Here is a 21,953-nt window from a genome sequence, read left to right as displayed (position 1 = left end):
GTCCGTTTTGTAATCTACGTGAGACTGTCTTCCACGTTTCCACTGAGTGTAAGAGACTCACCGGTTTGAATGAATCAAACCTTTATAGCCCCTCCTTCTTCTACCTGCTCTTAAACAAAGCCAATCCTCACAGCCTATGTGTATTGAGAGGGGTAATGGCGCAGCGAGGAAGTCAGCTGGACCAGGACAAACTCTGCTGTTCAATCTGTCTGGATCTACTAAAGGATCCAGTGACTATTCCCTGTGGACACAGCTACTGTATGAGCTGTATTAAAAGCCACTGGCATGAAGAGGATCAGAAAAAGATTTCCAGCTGTCCTCAGTGGAGACAAACCTTCGAACCGAAGCCCGCCCTGGTGAAAAACACCATGTTGGCAGATTTAGTGGAGGAACTGAAGAAGACCGGACTCCAAGCTGCTCCAGCTGATCACTGCTATGCTGGACCTGAAGATGTGGGATGTGATGTCTGTACTGGGAGAAAACTGAAAGCTCTCATGTCCTGTCTGCAGTGTCTGGTCTCTTACTGTGAGCAGCACCTCCAGCCTCACTATGAATCCTCTGCCTTTGAAAAACACAAGCTGGTCGACCCCTCCAAGAAGCCTCAGCAGATCTGTACTCGTCATCGTAAAGTGATGAAGGTTTTCTGCCGCACTGATCAGCAGTGTATCTGTATTCTCTGCTCCATGGAGGAACATAAAGACCATGACACTGTCTTAGCCTTCACAGAAAGGACTGAGAGGCAGGGAGAGCTCGGGGTGAGTCGGCAAAACATCCAGCAGAGAATCCAGAAGAGAGAGAAAGATGTGAAGGTGCTTCAGCAGGAGGTGGAGGCTCTCAATCTCTCTGCTGATAAAGCAGTGAGGGGCAGTGAGAAGATCTTCACAGATGTGAAGCTGCAGATCAGATCTCATCAGAAATCTGAAGTGACTCACTTCAACAAGCTTCAGGAGAAGCTGCAGCAGGAGATCACTGAGCTGAGGAGGAAAGACACTGAGCTGGAGAAGCTCTCACACACAGAGGATCACACCCAGTTTCTACACGATTACCCCTCACTGTCATGTCTTAGTGAAGCTACAGACTCGCCTAGCATCAGTATCCGTCCTCTACAGTACTTTGAGGATGTGACTGCAGCTGTGTCAGAGGTCAGAGACAAATTACAGGACATTCTTAGTGATGCGTGGACCAAGATTTCAGGGCCTGAAGTGGATGTTTTACTACCTCAGGCAGAGCCCAAGACCAGAGAGGAATTCTTACAATATTCATGTGAAATCACACTGGATCCAAACACAGCACACAAACATATTGGTTTTTGTAGTAGCCTTATTGCAAAATACTATGATTCGAAATGTGACCGTTATAGTCACCCAGACAGTTTTACTGACTGGTCTCAGGTTCTGTGTGTAGGTTCTGAGTCTGACTGGACGGTGTTACTGGGAGGTGGAGTTGAGAGGTTGCATTTTTGTAGCAGTCTCATACAAGAACATTAGCAGAAAAGGAGATGAAAGTGCATTTGGAAACAATGACAAGTCCTAGGCTTTGGAGTGTTTCTACGATGGTTATGAATTCAGACATAACAAAATCAGAACCTCCATCTCAGGCCCTCGGTCCTCTAAAGTAGGAGTGTACCTGGATCACAGTACAGGTGTTCTGTCCTTCTACAGCGTCTCTGAAAACATGACTCTCCTCCACAGAGTCCACACCACATTCACTCAGCCTCTCTGTCCTGGATTTGGTTTGCACTATGATGAAGACTCTGCTATAATCTGTGAAGCTTTAGAAGACTGAAAACACACAGAGACAAGACACCAAGTGTAGAGTCTTTCTATTGACAGCAATGATGCTTATCACTGCTCACTAGGAGTGAGCTATCATCTTACCTAAATATGTTTAATATTCTTAAAGTAAAACATTTGTAACAAAGGCAAAAAGGGCAAAAAGGGAAACTTAAATAAAAAAATTAAGATATTAAAAAAATTATTAAAATACAAATGTATCACCTGAAAACATTGTGAGGGATAATGTTGAAATAATGCTAGCGCCTTGAGATTGCTTTTAGCTTGGAAAGGAGCTTTACAAATAAAATGTATTATTGTTATTATTATTAAATGTTAAAAAAAAGATTCTTGGATACTTTTTGTTTTAAATCTATGCAGTGAAATAATAATAAGTAACTTGTCATGTCTTTTCCCCATATATTAGTTTAGGATTGTTGGAGACCTGATATGTGAATGAAAGAGCAGCAGTGTGGGATTTAAAAATGATCATTGACAACAAATAACTGACTAGAATGAATAGTTTTTCCAATTGATATCTTCATATAGGACAAAGTTTTCTGAACAAACACTTGCCTGTGTGATTATTGAGCCTTGAACATTTTGTTTGGTCTGTATAGTTCTTCTGTTGGATGTACGTTTGTATTGTTGCTGTAATATTTTTCGCTATTTCTGTTCTTCTGCATGGGCCTACTGAAGACTTAAGTCATCTGTTTATCACAGCATTTAAATTAAACATTTGAAAAAAATTAAACATTTCCTGAGTCAATCAATATTTTGGGGTATTTTTTAACATTGAACTCCCTTCTTTACCATATTCCTTAAGATTTATATTATTCCAAATAGTGTATTCAACATGATTTTACAGACCGAGGAATTAACAGACAGGGGACACAGCCAATCGGATTAGTTTGTAATGGAAGTGACGTTTCCACACCCGCCAATCAGCAATCAATTGTGCCGAAAGAACAAACGAGTCGAGCCCTTCCTCCTCCTCCGTGTCGGTCGATCACAGCGAGCTGATGTAAAGTTGCATTTCCGCAGATGAGTAGACACCACCGGCAGTAGCTTCTGGTGTTTCGTTTCCATTTTTAAATACAAATTATTTAGCTTCCCCTCCTTAGTGCACTGTCGTAGCACTAATACAGACATGGCGACGGAAATAACGAAAGGTGTGGAACAGGTCTCAGTGGGTAAGAAAGAAATAGCGAGCCAGCTCGTGAGCTCGCTCTCAAAGACATGTGTGTCTTGCATATTGCATCAGTTGTAGTGATGCTAGCCGTTAGCATGCAAGCTAACGCTGATTTCTGAATATGTCGGATCTCTGGTTCGATATCCATGTATACGGAGCAGTCATTGAACTTATGTGCGGATTCTTAATGAATTTATAGATACAAACTGAAGCAGACAGAGGGAACTGTACGCTAATATTTAGCCATGACAGCTGTCAGTTTGCTGTGGCTGCGTCAATCAGTTGACGTTAACCCGGTGTGATTGAGCTTTCTAATGTTGCTGTCTTTCAGTCAACAGACGATGTAATATAGTCAGCAAGGTCCTGCTCTGTGAAATATAAAGTTATTTCAGTCGTTTTTTTAATCCGTTTGTGAACCTTTCACGTTCGTCTCTAATTGTATCATTGTATGAAGGCTCAAGTTAGCCTGGATCCACCCAGACATACATATGGCGTATATATAGGTCTTAATGCTATTAACACATTTCATTTGTTTTGATACCTGTATATTCCTTAATTATACTGGATTCACAAGCTTTCATTCACTTGGTGAATAGTGGGTTACACATGTCCTTCAAAACTGAAGTAACATCCAGGGAACTTCTTTGTTTGCTTTATGTCAGTTCTGAACGTGAGCCTGGCTGTGCAGTCACCTTGTTAAGTTCTTTCATTCACTGATACAGAGCAGTGGTTAGAGTTTGTAGTGGAAATGGCTTTGCTACAGTATATGTGTGTTTCTTCAACTTCTGAGCCACCTGCTACAAAGAAATAGGGGCCTCTAATGTTTAGACTTTAGTTGTAGTAGTTTCACATATTTCTTGTATTCTGATGTATTCTTTATATTGTGTATTGCATTTACTACTGTGTAATGCCTGTCCGTCAGTCAGCAGGGCAAGAATATCAAAATCAGACCAAACAGTTGAAACTGATCTCCGGTCAGAAAACTCTGCTGTCTGATAATCTTGACGTGGAGCTGATCATCTGTGTTTACTGCACTGATGTTAACGGGGCTGTAGTCTGTATAACATTACATTAGTTTGTTTATTGGACTAAATCCAAAGTGGCTAGATATCTCAACACAACACATAGACGTCTTTGACACAACGTCCACACTGTTACCTCTTCACATTCTGATAATGTTAGTTCATTGTTTTAATCTTTTAAATTTAAATTGTGGCAGATCTTACACATTGAACCTTTTAAAGGACAGGTACTCTTACCTGTAGTGCTATCTATCAATCTAGATAGTTTTGGTGTGAGTTGCTGAGGGTTTGAGATGTCTGGCTTTTCTCGAATCTAATTAATCTAGAAGATAATCCACAGACCTTGTTCTTTGCAGTTTCATGTAAAAACTATTTTCTTTCTACTAAACTACATCCGCCAATAGTATCACCGCACAGAAGAAAGTGTCAAGCTACTCATGGAAGAGAGGCTCGTGCTCACTTGTTGGTGGGTTTAGTTCTGTAGAAAGAAAATATATTCTTGCATAAAACTGCTCACAACAGTGAGATTAACAAATCTGTGGATTAATTTAAGTAACGGGTGAAGATTTCTGGAAAGAAACACCGCTGTTGAGCACAACAAGCCGAGTGCCATCTAGTTCCATGATATTAGAGAGAAGGCAGACATCTCTATGGCCGATATCTCCAACATTCGGGAACTCACACCAAAACAATCTGATTTATTAAATGGCACTACAGGTAATTATATTTATTTTATAATTTTGGGGTGAGCTGTGCAAACACTATTCTTGACTTGATGCTGAAACATTCAGAGAGCACACCAACCGGACATCAGCCAGGAGTTTCAAACAGCCAACTAATGGCATTTATGTTAATGAGCTACATGTGTATAATTACATTGTTAAGCTATACTTACGGAAAGTGGTGATATTCTATTGTTTGCCATGAAAGCTAAAACCACCGATGTGTCAGTCTCTCATTCCTTTCTGACTAACCTAACCTGTCTGTGGCACTTAGTCCAAAACTCAACAGTTCATACTGAAGATGTAAATCCCTAATAATATCTTGCAACAGCTGGAAACTAGTTTTTAGCAATTGTTACTCAAAGAGGAATACATTTGAAATCGAGGTTTGCCCCAGATATGTTTTTTATGACAGTGCAGCATCTCACTCTGCCACTGCTTCACAGGTGAGATGTATGTGTCGGACAAATGTGGCAGCGACCAGGATGGGGACGGCACGGAGCCAAAACCATTCAAAACTCCTCTCAAGGTAAATGGTCATGTAGTACCTCCTGTAATTTACTTTAAATGTATTCAAACATGTGTCGTTAGTAGTAAAGATAATGGGGATGTTATTGATATTTGCTCGAGTGGTTGATCCATTTGAACTAATATATCTTTCAGCATCTCATTGTGTTTATGAACAAATCCTCACAGGCTCTGATGTTCGCTGGGAAGGAGCCGTTTCCGACCATCTACGTAGAATCACAGAAAGAGGGAGAGGTTTGTTTAAGAAACGATTTTCATCTCTAGTTTAATTTCCTATTCATGACAGCTGTACATAAGAAGATTTTTTATACAACTCACCTGTTTTAATTATATTAAGGCTTAAAGTTACATATTATTAGGGGCGTGGCTGCTGTGAGTGACAAATAGTCTCCAAGGCTCAAGCATCACAGACTTGAACACAGTTTACATGGAGTCTTTGCTCTACATGTTGATCTCCGTGCTCTGTTTACAAAGATCCTTGCAAAGCAGACAGCGCTCACTCTGACACGCCCCCAGCAAACCAACAAACCAAGGAGCGCTCACTCTGAGCCAAAAAACATGTCCCAACTATATAAACATAGAAATAGGCAGCACACTCTTCATATATGTTCTTCTCCTTTTTCTCCTCCTCAGCGTTGGGCGGTGATCTCTAAGACGCAGATGAAGAACGCAAAGAAGGCCTTTAACCGTGAGCAGATGAAGAGCGATGTCAAAGAAAAGAAGGAGGTGCGTTCTCTTCACCTGCATGAGCTATAATTCATGTCTATACGATCAACAGGCAGATGTCTTTAAATGTTTGCTCCATCTCTGTTGTGGCAGACGGAGGACACCGAGAGGAGAGAGAAGAACCTGGATGAAGCCAAGAAGATCTTCATTGAGAACGACCCCAGCCTGCCTGATCCTGAAATGGTCAGCCATATTGTTTCTACTGTTTCATTAGTGTAATGCACTCACTGGATGTTGGTACAAGTAACTGCTAAAGATTTCTATTTAATGATGTTTGTGGTAAGCTTTATTTTAACCGACATTCTAAGAGTTTATTAACATATTATTAATTCTACACAACTCTACATATAAAGTGTTTGCCTTTGGTGCATAAACAGTAAATGAGTGCTTGATAACACAAAACATAGTTTATATGTCCATGTTCGTTAAATATAACGCTGCAGGCAGTTCGCTTATCACAAACGCTGTAAACAGGGAAACAGCAAGAGTCTGAAGTTAATCACACCATTAGAAGCACCACTAAAGCTTGTTTATTTAATCTGTATAAAAATTTAGTGTGGAAGTTTAAGCAATAAGCCACAAGAATGGCCACTTAAGGCCGGCTCCAAAAGGGAGAAATCTCTTTTGGCATCGACTTATTACTGAAGTATCAGTTCTCGTGACGTCCCTAGTCTAGATTTGACAGTATTTTACAATGTGTTCGAGTGCGGCTCAGCCAATCGTAATCAAGTACCAGAACTATCTGTTTTATAAACGTCAATAAAATAGTTTTTCCATTATATTGATCGAGCTCTAATACCTGTTGACATATTGGTCATGTAATCAGCTTTGTATGCTTTTGCTTAGGAATGGAGACAATTCAAACTGCATCATCTGGTGTGTCTTAGTTAAATGTTGTTTAAACACAAGCACCACCAGCAGTCTAAAATGAGCAAAATGTAGTTTTAAATCAGGAACTGTCTGAGTAAACATTACAAATCTGACCAGATATTCAATACCAACTTTCAGTACTTGTTGATTCTCTGTGCAACAAACATATCTTTTGTCTGTACCAAAAAAGTACTTAACCCCAAGTTTGTGCCCCATTGTGCTAATGACCCAAGTGTTGACTGTTTTACAGGCTAAAATCCATCATCTGGAGGCCAAGAGAGGTCAGAGAGTCAAAGTGTTCGGATGGATTCACCGCCTCAGGAGGCAGGGTGAGGAGACGCATGAAAACATAATTAGTTTTACTGACAATTTCTAAAAATGATCTAACCACCGTGTTTCAAGACGGTTTATATGGTATTGTGGTGACCCACTTGGGACACAGACATTCACTGAACACTATGAGAGGAGGTGCGTAACCCAGGAGCTTCCTGGGTAATGTTGATAGTTAGTGGAAGTTAGAAATGTACCAGTTGATATAAGTTTTTACGCACGCCCACAGTATATTTGTTTCTCTCTCTGGCTTCAGACCACAAAAGGCAACACTTTAATTCCGATTGTTCTACTTCAGAACTTGATTGACAGAAAGTTTGACTCATCATTTTCCGTTCACTGCATATTTTCTGTCTCCTACAGGGAAGAACCTGATGTTTGTCGTGCTTAGAGACGGAACTGGTTTCCTGCAGTGTGTCCTGTCTGACAAACTGGTACAGATTTTTATTTTTATTTACAAAAAGACAACTATAACAAAACTACTAAGTTTAAGTATTTTTGTTCTTGAAAGCAGTAATGTGAAACAGAGAACCAAATCTAACAGAAGGAGAAGAAATGCATTTAGATATATATAGATTCATGAAGGCACTGCCACGCCCCACACTTGAGCTTGTGTTTATCACTCAGTTTGAGTGACTGACAAACAATTTAATCTGAAAAGCTTCAAAGCTTGCTGCACATGTACAAGTGTTTATGTGAATCAAACTAAGGCAGAATAGAGCTTTTAATCAGAGTGTGCTCAAAACTAACGCATGTGTTTTCTCAGGCAGATTACCTGAGAGTTGGGAGCACTTGATCTGGTCACCAGAGTAAACACTTCAAACACAAGCTCAAGATACATTCTTCAGTCTGAAATGTTGATATGATTATGCTATAAATACATGCTAAAGGCCATGCTGTGTTCTTCACTAACACTGACTTGTCTCGTTCTTGTCTTCAGTGCCAGTGCTACAATGGCTTGGTGTTGTCCACAGAGAGTACTGTCGCTCTGTATGGGACTGTCACCCCAGTTCCTGAGGGAAAACAGGTAAATACACCTGCTGCTTAACAGACACACCTGCAGAACAAACCAGGTTGCTCAGAGAAATGAGGTTATGCAGGAAATCATGTTTACATGAACTTTATTGACCTGGGTAATGTCAGATACATAAATACATGCAGCTGGTTGGTATTCAGATTTGTCCAAATACTTACCTGTCTCTATTTTGGTAGGAGTATGCTTTAGTGATACAGGATTCATCCCACCGCTCTTCTGCCACAGAGATACTTTCTCTGTGTGAAGTATTTGTCCTGCACATACTGACATATTAAAAGCTGATGAGAAACTTGCAGCATTCTCCGTGAGAAATCTAGCTGGGGAATAAGGTTTCTCTAATTCCATAACATGAGTATGGAAAACGCTTTTGTTTACGTGACCTTTTAAGAGGTCATTATTACTTATTAGGTTTTCCCACACAGATGTTTGGAGGTATTTTATCCTTCTAGAGAAGATGATATATTATTTATATTTTTTATATAAATGTTAATTGAATATCTTTGGGTTTTGGACTGTTGGTCAGAATAAACAAGACTTTGTCTTTTTTCACTATTTTGTGACAGACAGTAGAGCTGGGTGAACATGTTTTTGACCAAATACCTCGATATCCATATTGCGTCGATGTTGGAGGGTTGCCTATTGGTGCTTTCACAAAAATATTTACACAATGAGATATTTGATAAATTATCATCAGTAATGTGGATATAATGACTTGGTGGCTAAAGGCAAATAATATAACGGCTAGAACACTTTATTATAATGCAGCCTTTTAAAAACAACACTTGTGCTGTATTACGATATTATATCCAACATCTAAGAGGGTATCACAATATCAATATAATGTCGATATATTGCCAGCTCTAACTGAAAGTCAGAAAATGATGTCACTGAAAGAATAGAAAAAAGACAGATTAATCGATAATCGCGATAGTTGTTAGTTGCTAAGATCTTAGCAGTTTGTATTGGAAACTAAACTACTCCACTGAACTTCCAGCGTCACATAAAATAAAAATAATGAATTCTGCAACATTCAAGACATGCATGGCGTTACGCTGCAGGATGGATGCATTATAAGAAAACATGAAGATGGTCTTCAGAGAATTTTTGTCTTCCTCTTCCAGGCTCCCGGAGGCCATGAGCTGCACTGTGACTTCTGGGAGCTGATTGGCTTAGCTCCGGCAGGGGGGGCCGATAACCTGCTGAACGAAGAGTCGGATGTGGACGTCCAGCTGAACAACCGACACATGCTGATCAGAGGAGAGAACGTCTCCAAGGTCCTCCGAGTCCGATCCACCGTCACACAGTGCTTCAGGGAGCACTTCTTCAGCCACGGGTATTACGAGGTGAAGCACACCAACAACGCAACACTCCTTTCTCTCCCTGCATTTCTTTATTAGCAAAGATCAATTTACAAAACAATCATGTGTAGCCAGTTGTAACTTGTTTTCACAGGTTGAAATGACTAACATCCCAGATGACTGATGATATCGATTGTATCCAGCACTTGAATTAAAATAAAACAGTGCGAGGTTACTGTGAGTCCAAGTGTTGATCTTCACTTCAAAAACCAACAGCAGTTTTCTTCTGCTCAACTCTCTGCCTTTAGAATTGTATCATTGCAGCAATGCACTTTAATACAATGAGCCCTGATGAGGCAGCAAAACAGCTTTTTCTTCTCTTGTTCAGCTTTTTATTTTGAGTTGGCAACATATTTAATCTGCAAGTATTCGCCTTCCATTATTCGCAAAAATGACTGGTCCACTGACAACAAGCGTCAAATGATTGTTGTCTTGTTTTGTTGAAGCAAAGTCAAAGTTTTTTTCCTGTCAGAAAACGTAGCAAAAATGCAAAGCCTGCTATGAATGTTTGGTATGTTGATCTGTGCAAATGAAGAGCAGTGGATAAATAATAATAATCCAGTTATTGTACACAGCCTCAGTGTCTGCCGGAACATGCAGGTCTCACAGGCTCTCTAACACCTTATCTGTTTATTCATTTCTTTGTTGTTGTTGTTTTCTGGGTGTAGATCACTCCTCCGACCCTGGTGCAGACTCAGGTGGAGGGCGGCTCCACGCTGTTTAACCTCGACTACTTTGGCGAGCAGGCATACCTGACGCAGTCCTCTCAGCTCTACCTGGAGACCTGCATCCCTGCCCTGGGCGACACCTTCTGCATCGCCCAGTCGTACCGGGCCGAGCAGTCCCGCACCCGCAGACACCTGTCTGAGTGAGCATGCTGTTCAACACGTTAACAAAGTGCACTCAAGTAGCCCCGTGTAGGAACTGCAAATCCTGGAGGGGGAAAAGTGGATAAATACACATTGAAAGTATTTCAGTTTAAGTTTCCGTATTATCCCAGTGTGGTTCATCAGCAGAGTGGCCTCACTCTGGGCATCAGTAAAGACGACATTAAACACTTTTTCAATCACTACACAGACTTTAGAGGATTAAGAGCAGACGCACAGATCAGACCCACTTCTCTGGTTAAACTGGTTTGACCACAGCACATGTTTAGAAGCGCCTGACAACTCGCATACTAAATATTTAGTGCGTTTCAGTGTAGACAAAAATTATCTGATAAAACACGTCATTTTCACACAAGTGGCATTTTATACTGTAAGAATATGTCCTATTGTTCCATTAAAGATGTTTACAGTCTTAGAGTACTACTACATGTATGATAAAAGTTGTTGTAGAGGTTTAGTTGCATTGTGGGTACTGCAGGCAGCATGTTTTGACAAGGAAGAACAAATGGCTACATCAATTGTTTTTCTTTTTAGACTGAGAGATGAATCACATTACCTGTAAAGGTTTAGTTTATAAACATATACATATAAACATACTCCAAGCATATCACCATGTTAACCATGATCACAGTGTAGCTTCGGTGTCGATGTGCAGAAGTCTTCAGAATATTAAGGTCGTGGAGATTTGCATTTCTCGACTGTGATCAGATAAAAACATGATTGAAAATGAGAAATAGTTTCTTGCTGTATCACTGGACATCACAGACATTCCTAACACACGCTATCGATGGTGAATTTGTGAAGCAGTATGTGATGGAACTATGTGACTGTATTTTCTGGCTGTTCAATGTACTCTTATCAGTCAAAAATCTGCATTGAAACCTACTGTGCCCATGAGAACATACTTTTATAGGCAGCATGACCTGACATCTGATCCCAAGCCCTCAAGGCTTCCACAGTGCAGTAGTGGTTTACCTACAGTATGCATGTCTGTGTGTAAGCTGAGCGCTCTCTGCTGATAACACGTTAATAGGGAGCAGCACAAGAGCCATGTGGCATTCTCACAACAGGGAGGGAGATCCATTAGTAATGCAACTGTAGCTAAAATCTAGAAAGGACAGCAAAGTACAGTGAATATGTATAAATGAGTCATTCTAATAACACGAACCCCTTGCACCATCTCCTGAAACTGACCCTGTAAGCCTCCTGCATTCTGATTATTGATTTATTGTCTGTGTTCAGGTACACTCACATCGAGGCCGAGTGTCCCTTCATGTCTTTTGAAGATCTGCTGAACAGACTGGAGCATCTGGTGTGTAGCGTGGTGGACCGAGTGCTCAAATCCCCCGCCGCTCAGCTGCTCTACGACATCAACCCCGTACGTTAACTTATTTCTTTTCTTTTTTTGATTATGTGGGAGTGTTCAGTCACAGTTTACATCCTAGTTGATTAGTGCTGAAACAAATTGAGTATTGAGCCTTTATCAACTTTACATTTTGATGATGGATAAACACTGGCAATACAGTGGTGGTAATGTTGAACATGACATTGAAAAATTCACAAAACGTTCGAGGACAGATATTCAAAGCTTCATTTGAAAACCTCCAATAGAAAAAAAGATATTTGGTCCAGTGCTACTAGGTCACATGCTCTTCATAAGCACATGGAGTTGATATTTTACATTTCATAGGGATGTTAATATTGTCTTTGTTTATTTCCCAGAACTTCAAACCCCCCAAGAGGCCGTTCAGGAGGATGAACTACACCGAAGCCATCGAGTGGCTCAGAGAGCACGACGTCAAGAAGGACGACGGCTCCTACTACGAGTTTGGAGAGGTGACATACACACACTCTCTCACACACACTGAGCAGTTCAAACTATTTGTGGTATTAGTGGAACACTAATGCTGATTCATGAAACATTTTTGTTAAGTTTACAGTAGCAACAATGCTCATTCAGTGCACGTAGGCTGTGCAGAATTAATTAACACCTTTCCAAAGATCACACACACACACACACACACACACACACACTTTCCAAATGAGTTTTTGGCAACAGAGCTCTCATCATGACTCAGCTTGAGATAAACAGGCAATTGAATATAATAATAATAATGTGGTGCAAAAGTTAAACAAAGCCTTACATGAATGTTTTAAGAAGAACATTGAGAGGGTCCCTCCGAGAGGCAGCGTTTGCAATTTTCTTGGCCGATTCGATTTTCGATCGCCTGACCTGCCAACACTTTTGAAACTTTTCTTTAATGGAATATAGAAATTCATTAGTATGTTTAAAATAAAAACTTGCATTCTCTCAAAAAAAATGCACGAAGTTAAAAGACCTTTTTTATTTTGCCAATATTTATTGAAATGTTCAGCTCTTCTTTTGCGATATCTTTCAAAGGTTTCTTTTATATCTGTCATTTCTTTTTTGATATACTTGAAAGCATAGAAATACAACAAAACATAATAGAACAAATGAGTACTCGCCTGCATTCGTACAAATGTTATACTGATGGAAATACGTCAGTTCAAACAGTAACAGATCATTAATCATGACAAAGTCACCAACACAATACATTTTTCACAGAATAAAACAAAAATGTATCAACCCGTAGATTTTGTGAAAAAGTAATTTTCTTATATAGTCAATAACTATAGCGATGATTTCAGTCGCAGTGTAGCGGACATGTTTCTCGACTCTGCCATCGCAAGGAAGTAGGCTACTTGTCGGGGAAAACAAAAGCCACACATCTCGCCAATCATCAAATAAATTGATGATAATAAGTCATCAAATAAAATACATAAATCTTATAAACATGTCTGTACAAGTAATACATACTTTAAATAAACATGTATTTCCTGAATGTATATACCGTCCCTTATGTGTTTACGTTTACATTGGTGGCTGAGAGCTGTTGACATATGGGCGGAGTCCAGCAAATGTTTTTCCCTTATTTTGAAATTCCAATGTTGACAGGTATGCTTTCAAGTAGTTGTGATTTACTTAAACCAGATTCTAAGAGGAACTTTAGTCTATTAATTTAAACTATTAGAATGCAATACATGCAGAGTTTTGCTTCCCAATACAGATTGTAACGGGAAACTTAACTTGAACTAAAACTGTCAAGCTCTCAGTCTGTGGAGCTTCTGGTCATCATCTCACCTGCAGTTTCCACGCTCGCCTGTAGAGGGCGTGGCTGTCGTTCCTGTCTCCTCGTGGTCTAACGTACTGTATGTCAGAAGATAACATCCCACTGATGTTCACAGAGCACGAGATGTTTGTGTCCCCATATTCATTGTTTTGTTATTCAGTTGTAATACTTTGCTGAATTGTATGTTTTTTCATATGTTGTAATAGACAGCATTGTAAGCAAAGATTTGTCATCACTGGAGTTTTCTTCCGGCAATAATCTCTCCAGAAAATATTTGTTACTCAAACTTACTTAAACGTTTTATTGGGGAAATCACCTTTTGTATGTGTGTGATGTGTAATTCTGTGTTTTGACTCGTCTGTCTGTGCAACTCTCAGGACATCCCTGAAGCTCCAGAGAGGGTGATGACTGACGCCATCAACGAGCCCATCCTTCTCTGTCGTTTCCCAGCTGAGATCAAATCCTTCTACATGCAGCGCTGTCCCGAGGACAAGCGCCTCACTGAGTCGGTACGAACCTTGGGGGTCAACCTTAAATATAGTTGAACTTTGGGCACAAAGGTGGAGGTGGTGTGCGGAATTTGTCTGCAATGGTCTAATACACCTATATAACATATAAGATATTATAATGTAGGGCTTTATGCAGGTTGCTCTCATGCTAGCTGCACACACATGGAGGCACGCACCTGTGTTAACGGGGCGGTCCAGCAGCAATCTAACAATATAACTAAATAAAAAAATCTGACTTTCAAAGCTTCATTTAAAAACCTCAATAGAAGCTTCAAATAGAAAAAAAGGCACAGCATACCCTATTGCAGGGAGAGGTGCTTCTGTGAAAAACCTTAAGCTGCCTTCACATGACAAGAACTTTACTCTGCGCTTTGAAAGGTCGGCGTCAATCAAGGTCAAAGTTGCAATAATTTGACCTTCGCCTAGTCGAGCGTCACCGCTCGCTCCCTAGGAAAACAACGGCACAGCCAGCGCAGAGCGGTTTTATTGCTGATCATGTGAAGGCAGCTTCAGAGCAGGTGTGTGGCAAAGATTGGATCTCTCCACCTAAAGACAGATTTTTAGCAGGAAGCCCTCAAATGATTTTCTAACTGTCTGATCCTCTTCTCTGTGTGTGTCTATGCTGCAGGTTGACGTGTTGATGCCAAATGTTGGCGAAATTGTCGGAGGCTCGATGCGTATTTGGGACGCTGAGGAGCTGCTGGAGGGATACAAGAGGGAGGGCATTGACCCAACCCCGTACTACTGGTACACAGACCAGGTAACAGGAAACCCAGTGCTTAATTTTTCTTCGAACACAAGAAACAACAGTGCCTTTATGTAAACTGTTGCATGTTTAAATCTTAAAAGAGATGGACCAGGAATCTTTGGGTTATAATATCAAGTTATTTATTCAATTCAAAAGTGCAGAAAAACATCAAATTATACTCATGAGGGCCGATCAGCTTCACTGTTCCACAGACCAAAGTAGTTAACTGTGTCGCAGTTTCACAAAAAGGCCCCGAATGAGCGTTCACATACAGTATACACACACACTAGCAAAATATGAGTATCCCTTCTTATTGGTCGGTGTAGGCCACCATCCAATGGTAGCCTTTGTTGGTGCGGTAGGCGTGTCCACGCCTCTTGGCACAGTTTCATCTTTGGTGTCCTTATTTGGTACCTGTTTACATTTATTTGGAACTTACACCACATTAAGTATACATGATGAACAATAGATCAGTGTCTGAGCCAGACACAGGGTGCTATAATTGTACCATAACATCGTCTCAGTTCGAGGAACTCTCAGGGTCTCCTCATGCCTTGGGTTACTACAGTTCAACACAACACCTGCTATGATGGCGGAATGGGCATCTTTTCTCACGCATACCTTATCTGGTTATAGTCTAAACAAAGCTAGCTCCCTTCACTTAGTGGGCCAGAGTTTGAAACTCTCTGTGTGTGAGAACTCTTTTCAACATAGAAATATATACAGTTCAATTAATAAAGGTATAAAGGTACAACAACATGTATAGCATTGTGTACAGTACATTAATCAAGGTATAGAAGTGCAGTGTCAATCTAAGAGCAAGCAAGTAATACTAAGTTTGGTGATGCATTCATGTTTCCACAAATAAGCAAGTAATACTGAGGTTGGTAATAAATGCATGATTTCCACAAATTAAACTGGCATTTCAAGGGTTGAAATTCTAAAAATGAAGGAATGTTTAGTAGTGATGATCAGGACTGAAGTTGGTTAAAAGATTTATGTGTGTGTGTGTGTGTGTGTGTGTGTGTGTGTGTGTGTGTGTGTGTGTGTGTGTGTGTGTGTGTGTGTGTGTGTGTTTGTGTGTGTGTTTGTGTTTGTGTTTGTGTTTGTGTGTTCCAGAGGAAGTACGGCACGTGTCCTCACGGCGGTTACGGTCTGGGTCTGGAGCGTTTCCTCACCTGGCTGCTGAACAGACATCACATCAGAGACGTCTGCCTGTACCCACGATTCATCCAGCGCTGCCGACCCTGAACACACACACTGTTAGTATATCTGGACCTGGCATGGGAGACATTGTTTTGCTACAATATAAAAACAAATCGCAAAGAATTCTCTGTTTTGTCTCTTTGGTTTTGTTTTCTGTAGAGTTGTGAAGAGTCCATGAAGTCTCAGCACAGAGCTGTGCTCTGCTTCACAGCTTCCTTCTTCTTTGTTCTGACTTGAAACCAAACATTTGTGCTTCTGATCACGCTCTCTGATTTTAAATAATAAACACTGATTGTCTGCAAGTCCTGGAAAACAAAATATAAACATTTCTCAAATGTGGTCTTGAATGCTGCTAAATAAAAGCTTGTTCCACCTAAAACTCAGTTAACTTATTTTAATAATATTGCCAATAGGAATGAGTAAAAATGAACTTTAAAATGTAGTTGCAGGCATAGAAACATTTGCAAATTCCTTTGGGAAACAAACTGAGACAATCTTATTTGGTACAATCCACAGCCCTACAAGTTATTATCAGTCAGCAGCTGGTTTTCAATTATTTTAATTTCTCTAATTTTCATAGCATTTAAAAAGATCTCGATAACAAGTTGATGGAACTGGTTTTCAAGGTCACAGCATGATTGGAAAATAAATGATAGTCACATCAACTCTGAGTAAGATCTATTCTCACAATTCTGAGATTATCCTTCTTTTCTTTTTTTAATGCACTTCTATAGAACATTTGCCAAATTTGCAACAAATGTTCAGATGTCCCGGTGATGTTCAGAAATAAATTGTGCTAGGATAAATATTTAGCTTTGATGTAAAAACAGTAAAGATACAGTACAACACACACACACACACACACACACTATTGTACTGGATGACCAGCACTTAAATCACAAAACATCGCTGCTTTTGTGCACTTCTCATCTACCTGGGAACCTTTTGATTCTTACCTAAAAGCTGGGTCTGGAAATCAAAGGTAGAATTAAAGCGTGGGCAGCAGCCTGTCCCTCACGTGATTGGTGGATTAGAAATGTGATGAAGTTGTCGACCTCTGTCTCATCCTGTGTGTGTTACTGCCTCTTCATATGAAAATACTGTTCAACTCAAACTGCTCTTAAATAAATGTGATTCAAACCGATGGTTGTATGAGGTTTTTCTTTAAGTTGGGTGTTTTACATCCGTGTTTGAAGACATTTGTACCTCGTTGTTGAATGGTGACCAAAACACATCTGAGTATTTTATTTTATTACAAGCTATAACTATGCTTTTTTCTCTACATCCAAAGGCTAACTAAGTTCATTTATATTGCACCTTTTTCTTTTAACCTTAAAGGAATACAAATAGTTTTACAAAAGGAATAAAACATCTAATAGAAAATTAACATGTTAAATATAATTTGAAGCAATAGAATGAAATAAAATGGAGACAATCGATTAAGTGCAAATTATAATTTATCTGGTAGAAATGTACCAAACAAGCTCCAGTTTGACTTGACACTGAACTTTAAAAAATAAGTATAGCTTAAGATAAATATACATTCCACACTTTAACTATAAAAACACTAAAGAAAATGTAGTTTTATGAAGCCGTAAAACTGAAAAGTAGTTTAATACAGTTATTAACACAAGTGACCAACTTTAGAATAATCATTGTAATTCTAAATAACTGAATGAAGTCCTTAAAGGGCCTGTTAAAATAAACTCAACACACATTTACTGCAAAATCTCAAGTGCCCTTATTTATGTAATGTACTTTAAAGTAGCACTAAAATGTCATTACATTAGTAGGAGTGTACTTATTCAAACGTTTAACACTCATAAGTAAGTGGGACTGCATTGTGAAATGTGTTCCATAAAACCATGATAGAAAAATGTTTCACTTGACCAATGAAGGAAAAAGGAATAAAAGTTCAAGTTAAGTTACTTAATGATTAAAAAAGATTTTTGATGAATCTTTTCCTAATCATGTTAGCATTATTAGCATTAGCCTTTGAGAACAGACAGACAGAGACATGCTTGTGTTTGTAAAGGACTTCCTTCTTTGTTTTCTTGCTTTGTGTGTGTTTTTGTTTAAATACAGTTCCTGGTTCCTCTTTGGCATCGCAAAGTGGTTTTGAAAGGAAGAAGGAAGCGCAGCTTCATACCTCAGCTCTAGAAAAACAGGTCTCGTTTATAAGGAACCAAGAGCAATTTAAAAACAACATCATTATTGTTACGGCCACGATCAATGCCTTCTGCTTTATTTATCTGCGGGGATTATTCTGTGGATGCATGCACCTTTGTTTCCCTATTGTGTATGTTAATTAGGATGTGTGACCCCCGGCCCTTGATTGGCTGCAGCGATACCTCTCCTCCCACCTGATGAAGACTGAGTTGTGATTGGAGCTTACCTGTTCCGGTCCTCCAATCCGAGGCACACTGGAGAGACCAGGGGATACAACTGTCTGGCCAGCTCTACAGTCGGGGGGTGGTTGTCAGCCATATGCACTTCAGTTGGGTTCTGAGACTGTCGCGCTCGTATATACAGGACTGTCTCAGAAAATTAGAATATTGTGATAAAGTTCTTTATTTTCTGTAATGCAATTAAAAAAACAAAAATGTCATGCATTCTGGATTCATTACAAATCAACTGAAATATTGCAAGCCTTTTATTATTTTAATATTGCTGATTATGGCTTACAGCTTAAGAAAACTCAAAAATCCTATCTCAAAAAATTAGAATAGTTCCTCAGACCAAGTAAAAAAAAAGATTTATAACAGCAAAACAAAATCAAACATTTGAAAATGTCCATTAATGCACTCAGTACTTGGTTGGGAATCCTTTTGCACGGATTACTGCATCAATGCGGCGTGGCATGGAGGCAATCAGCCTGTGGCATTGCTGAGGTGTTATGGATGCCCAGGATGCTTCAATAGCGGCCTTTAGCTCATTAGCATTGTTGGGTCTGGTGTCTTTCAGCTTCTTCTTCACAATACCCCACATATTCTCTATGGGGTTCAGGTCAGGGGAATTGGCAGGCCAATCGAGGACAGTAATGCCATGGTCAGTACACCAGTTACTGGTGGTTTTGGCACTGTGGGCAGGTGCCAGATCATGCTGGAAAATGAATTCCTCATCTCCATAGAGCTTTTCAGCAGACGGAAGCATGTAGTGCTCTAAAATCTCTTGGTACACAGCTGCATTTACTCTGGGCTTGATGAAACACAGTGGACCAACACCAGCAGCTGACATGGCTCCCCAAACCATCGCTGACTGTGGGAACTTCACACTGGATTTCAAGCAACTTGGATTTTGCTCCTCTCCAGCCTTTCTCCAGACTCTGGCGCCTTGACTTCCAAATGAAATACAAAACTTGCTTTCGTCTGAAAAGAGGACTTTGGACCACTCTGCAACTGTCCAGTGCTTCTTTTCCATAGCCCAAGTCAGACGCTTCTTCCGTTGTCTTGAGTTCAGAAGTGGCTTGACCATGGGAATACGGCTATTGTAACCCATTTCCCGGACACGTCTGTGAACAGTGGCTTTTGATACCTGGACTCCAGCTTCAGTCCACTGTCTTTGAAGCTCCCCCAAATTCTGGAAGCGACTCTTCTTCACAATGCTGTTAAGGCTGCGGTCATCTCTCTGGTGGCAGCGTTTCCTGCCACATTTCCCCCTTCCAACAGACGTTTTGTGGATGTGCTTTGAAACTGCACTCTGTGAACAGCTTGCTCTTTGAGAAATTCCTTTTTGTGTCTTACCCTCCTGATGGAGGGTGTCAATGATGGTCCTCTGGACAGCAGTCAGATCAGCAGTCTTCCCCATACTTGTGATTTAGTTTACTGAACCAAGCTGAGTGTTTTTCAAGGCTCAGGAAACCCTTGCAGGTGTTTCGAGTTAATTAGACGATTCAAGTGATTCGTTGAACACCCTACTAGTATACTTTTTCATGATATTCTAATATTTAGAGATAGGATATTTGAGTTTTCTTAAGCTGTATGCCATAATCAGCAATATTAAAATAATAAAAGGCTTGCAATATTTCAGTTGATTTGTAATGAATCCAGAATGTATGACATTTTTGTTTTTTTAATTGCATTACAGAAAATAAAGAACTTTATCACAATATTCTAATTTTCTGAGACAGTCCTGTAGAGTATATTGAACATGGCATATTGTATTTTGTGAAAGCTGTTCGCGATCCTTAGTTTGTGATAGTTTGATTGTCTTCTTGTTGAACAAGTTCTTTACATATCTTTGTTAAGCACGCTAGGTGCTTCGGTGCTGTTTTTCATATTTTGTATTAACCCAGTTTTCACCCCGAGTTTTGTATTAGAATTGTGTAGGTTGGGGTTTATTTCTGTTTTGGCTTTGATGCCTCGTGCTCTTGTGTTAAGAGCCCTCCCTGTGTTCCTTTTTGTTTTCTTTAAAGCAATTCAAATTGCCAATTGGTCCTGTAGAAATCATGAATTTATCACCAAACTCAGTATTACTTGCTTATTTGTGGAAACATGAATGCATCACCAAACGTAGTATTACCTGCTTGCTTTTAGATGCACACTGCACTTTTATACCTTGATTAATGTACCATACGCATTACTATATATGATGTTATATTCTTATACTTTTGATCAGAACTATATGCTTGGCTATGGTGGGGGGAGTTCTCACATACAGAGATTTGAACTGTGGCACACAGAGTGCAGGGAGCTAGCTTTGTTTAGACTATAACCAGATAAGGTATGCGTAAGAAAATATGCCCATTCCGCCATCATAGCAGGTGTTGTGTTGAACGGCAGTAACGCAAGGCATGAGAAGACCTTGAAGATGTTATGGTAAAACTTTAGCACACTTTACCATACTTAATGTAGTGTAAATTCCCAATAAATGTAAACTGATACCAAATAAGGACACCAAAGATGAAACTGCCAAGAGGTGTGGACACGCACCAACAAAGGCTACCATTGGATGGTGGCCTACAACGACCAATAATAATAAGAAAACATTCCTCTTATCTAGAGATATAGGCTAAATGTTAGAGCTCATTCGGGGCCTTTTTGTAAAACTGCGACACAGTTAACTAAATAAATAAATAACTTTATATTATAACCCAAAGATTCCTGGTCCATCTCTTCTACAGATTTAAACACGTAACAGCCCAAATATATTAATAAATATATTGTATTTACCATAATCATCCGGTTTTATGTTACTCCCTTTTCCCTTGCCGAGCCGTAACAATTATTTGTATTTTATTTGAGTAGACAGTTTTATAGACGAGAGTTGTTTCGGTGGGTGTTTTCAAATCTCATTTTCATAGACTAATTTAAATTTAAAGTGACAAAGTGCCAAAAAAATACATTTGAAAAACTCAACAGCAGTGTCTATTTCCAGAAATCATGACCCGGTTACTCAAGATAATCTACAGACCTTGTGCTGTAGATTATACATCCGCCAACTGTATCTCCGCGCAGAAGGAAGTGTACATCTTCTCCTGAAGCTCCTGAGCTAACCTGATCTAACTAACATTAGCGCAGCCGAGGAGGACGTCATTAATGTTTACATCTAGTTTGTCACGAGCATGTTCCTCTTGTCCATGAGTAGATGCACACTTTATTCTGCACAGTGATACAGCAGGAAGAAAATAGTTCCTACATGAAACTGCTCACAACAAAATCCATGGATTATCTGGAGAAACCGGGTCATGATTTATTTACTTTATCTAATGTAATTTATTACCAGTCCTTCCTTAATGTATTCTGATTACTTGCAGGTAGTTACTTTTAGATTCAGCCAGATTTGAGGGAAGAAGGTACACTAAATGGCCGAAAGTATGTGGACACACATACGGACCCAGACAGCAGTACAGTCAACATACCTTTTTGCCACATTATGCATCAGCAAGGAAAATGT

The 21,953-nt window shown here is 39.7% G+C and overlaps 1 protein-coding gene and 1 pseudogene across 3 annotated transcripts; both read left to right on the top strand.

Moving 5' to 3' along the window:
* Positions 1 to 155: 155 nt before the first annotated feature.
* Positions 156 to 1,785, top strand: LOC115016981 (E3 ubiquitin/ISG15 ligase TRIM25-like; annotated as a pseudogene).
* A 962-nt stretch (positions 1,786 to 2,747) lies between these two features.
* nars1 (asparaginyl-tRNA synthetase 1) lies at positions 2,748 to 17,202 on the top strand. 3 transcript variants are annotated; one of them, XM_029445023.1, is made up of 16 exons: positions 2,923 to 2,965; positions 5,155 to 5,237; positions 5,405 to 5,470; positions 5,870 to 5,962; positions 6,056 to 6,145; positions 7,083 to 7,161; positions 7,526 to 7,596; positions 8,103 to 8,189; positions 9,320 to 9,541; positions 10,225 to 10,424; positions 11,686 to 11,821; positions 12,166 to 12,279; positions 13,973 to 14,104; positions 14,733 to 14,864; positions 15,972 to 16,114; positions 16,218 to 17,202. In XM_029445023.1, the coding sequence occupies exons 1-15, from the start codon at positions 2,923 to 2,925 to the stop codon at positions 16,101 to 16,103; spliced, it is 1,680 nt and encodes a 559-aa protein (XP_029300883.1). In that variant the 3' UTR covers positions 16,104 to 16,114; positions 16,218 to 17,202. The 3 variants fall into 3 exon arrangements, with proteins under 3 accessions (XP_029300884.1, XP_029300883.1, XP_029300882.1); XM_029445024.1 differs by lacking the exon at positions 16,218 to 17,202 and having other exon boundaries at positions 2,748 to 2,944; positions 15,972 to 16,109; XM_029445022.1 differs by having other exon boundaries at positions 15,972 to 17,202.
* Positions 17,203 to 21,953: the final 4,751 nt, after the last annotated feature.

The sequence above is a fragment of the Cottoperca gobio genome, chromosome 12 (assembly GCF_900634415.1).
Source record: "Cottoperca gobio chromosome 12, fCotGob3.1, whole genome shotgun sequence".
Lineage (NCBI taxonomy): Eukaryota > Metazoa > Chordata > Actinopteri > Perciformes > Bovichtidae > Cottoperca > Cottoperca gobio.
The sequence above is the reverse complement of the archived record's forward strand: the minus strand, read 5'-3'. Positions and strand labels throughout refer to the sequence as shown.

What these genes read in the sequence shown, in the direction of transcription:
- nars1 (XM_029445023.1), top strand. Translation starts at nt 2,923, where the DNA reads ATGGCGACGGAAATAACGAAAGGTGTGGAACAGGTCTCAGTGG. An exon ending in ATGTCAAAGAAAAGAAGGAG is followed by an intron (nt 5,963 to 6,055) that starts GTGCGTTCTCTT and finishes CTGTTGTGGCAG; the next exon opens with ACGGAGGACACCGAGAGGAG. An exon ending in ACAAGCGCCTCACTGAGTCG is followed by an intron (nt 14,105 to 14,732) that starts GTACGAACCTTG and finishes TCTATGCTGCAG; the next exon opens with GTTGACGTGTTGATGCCAAA.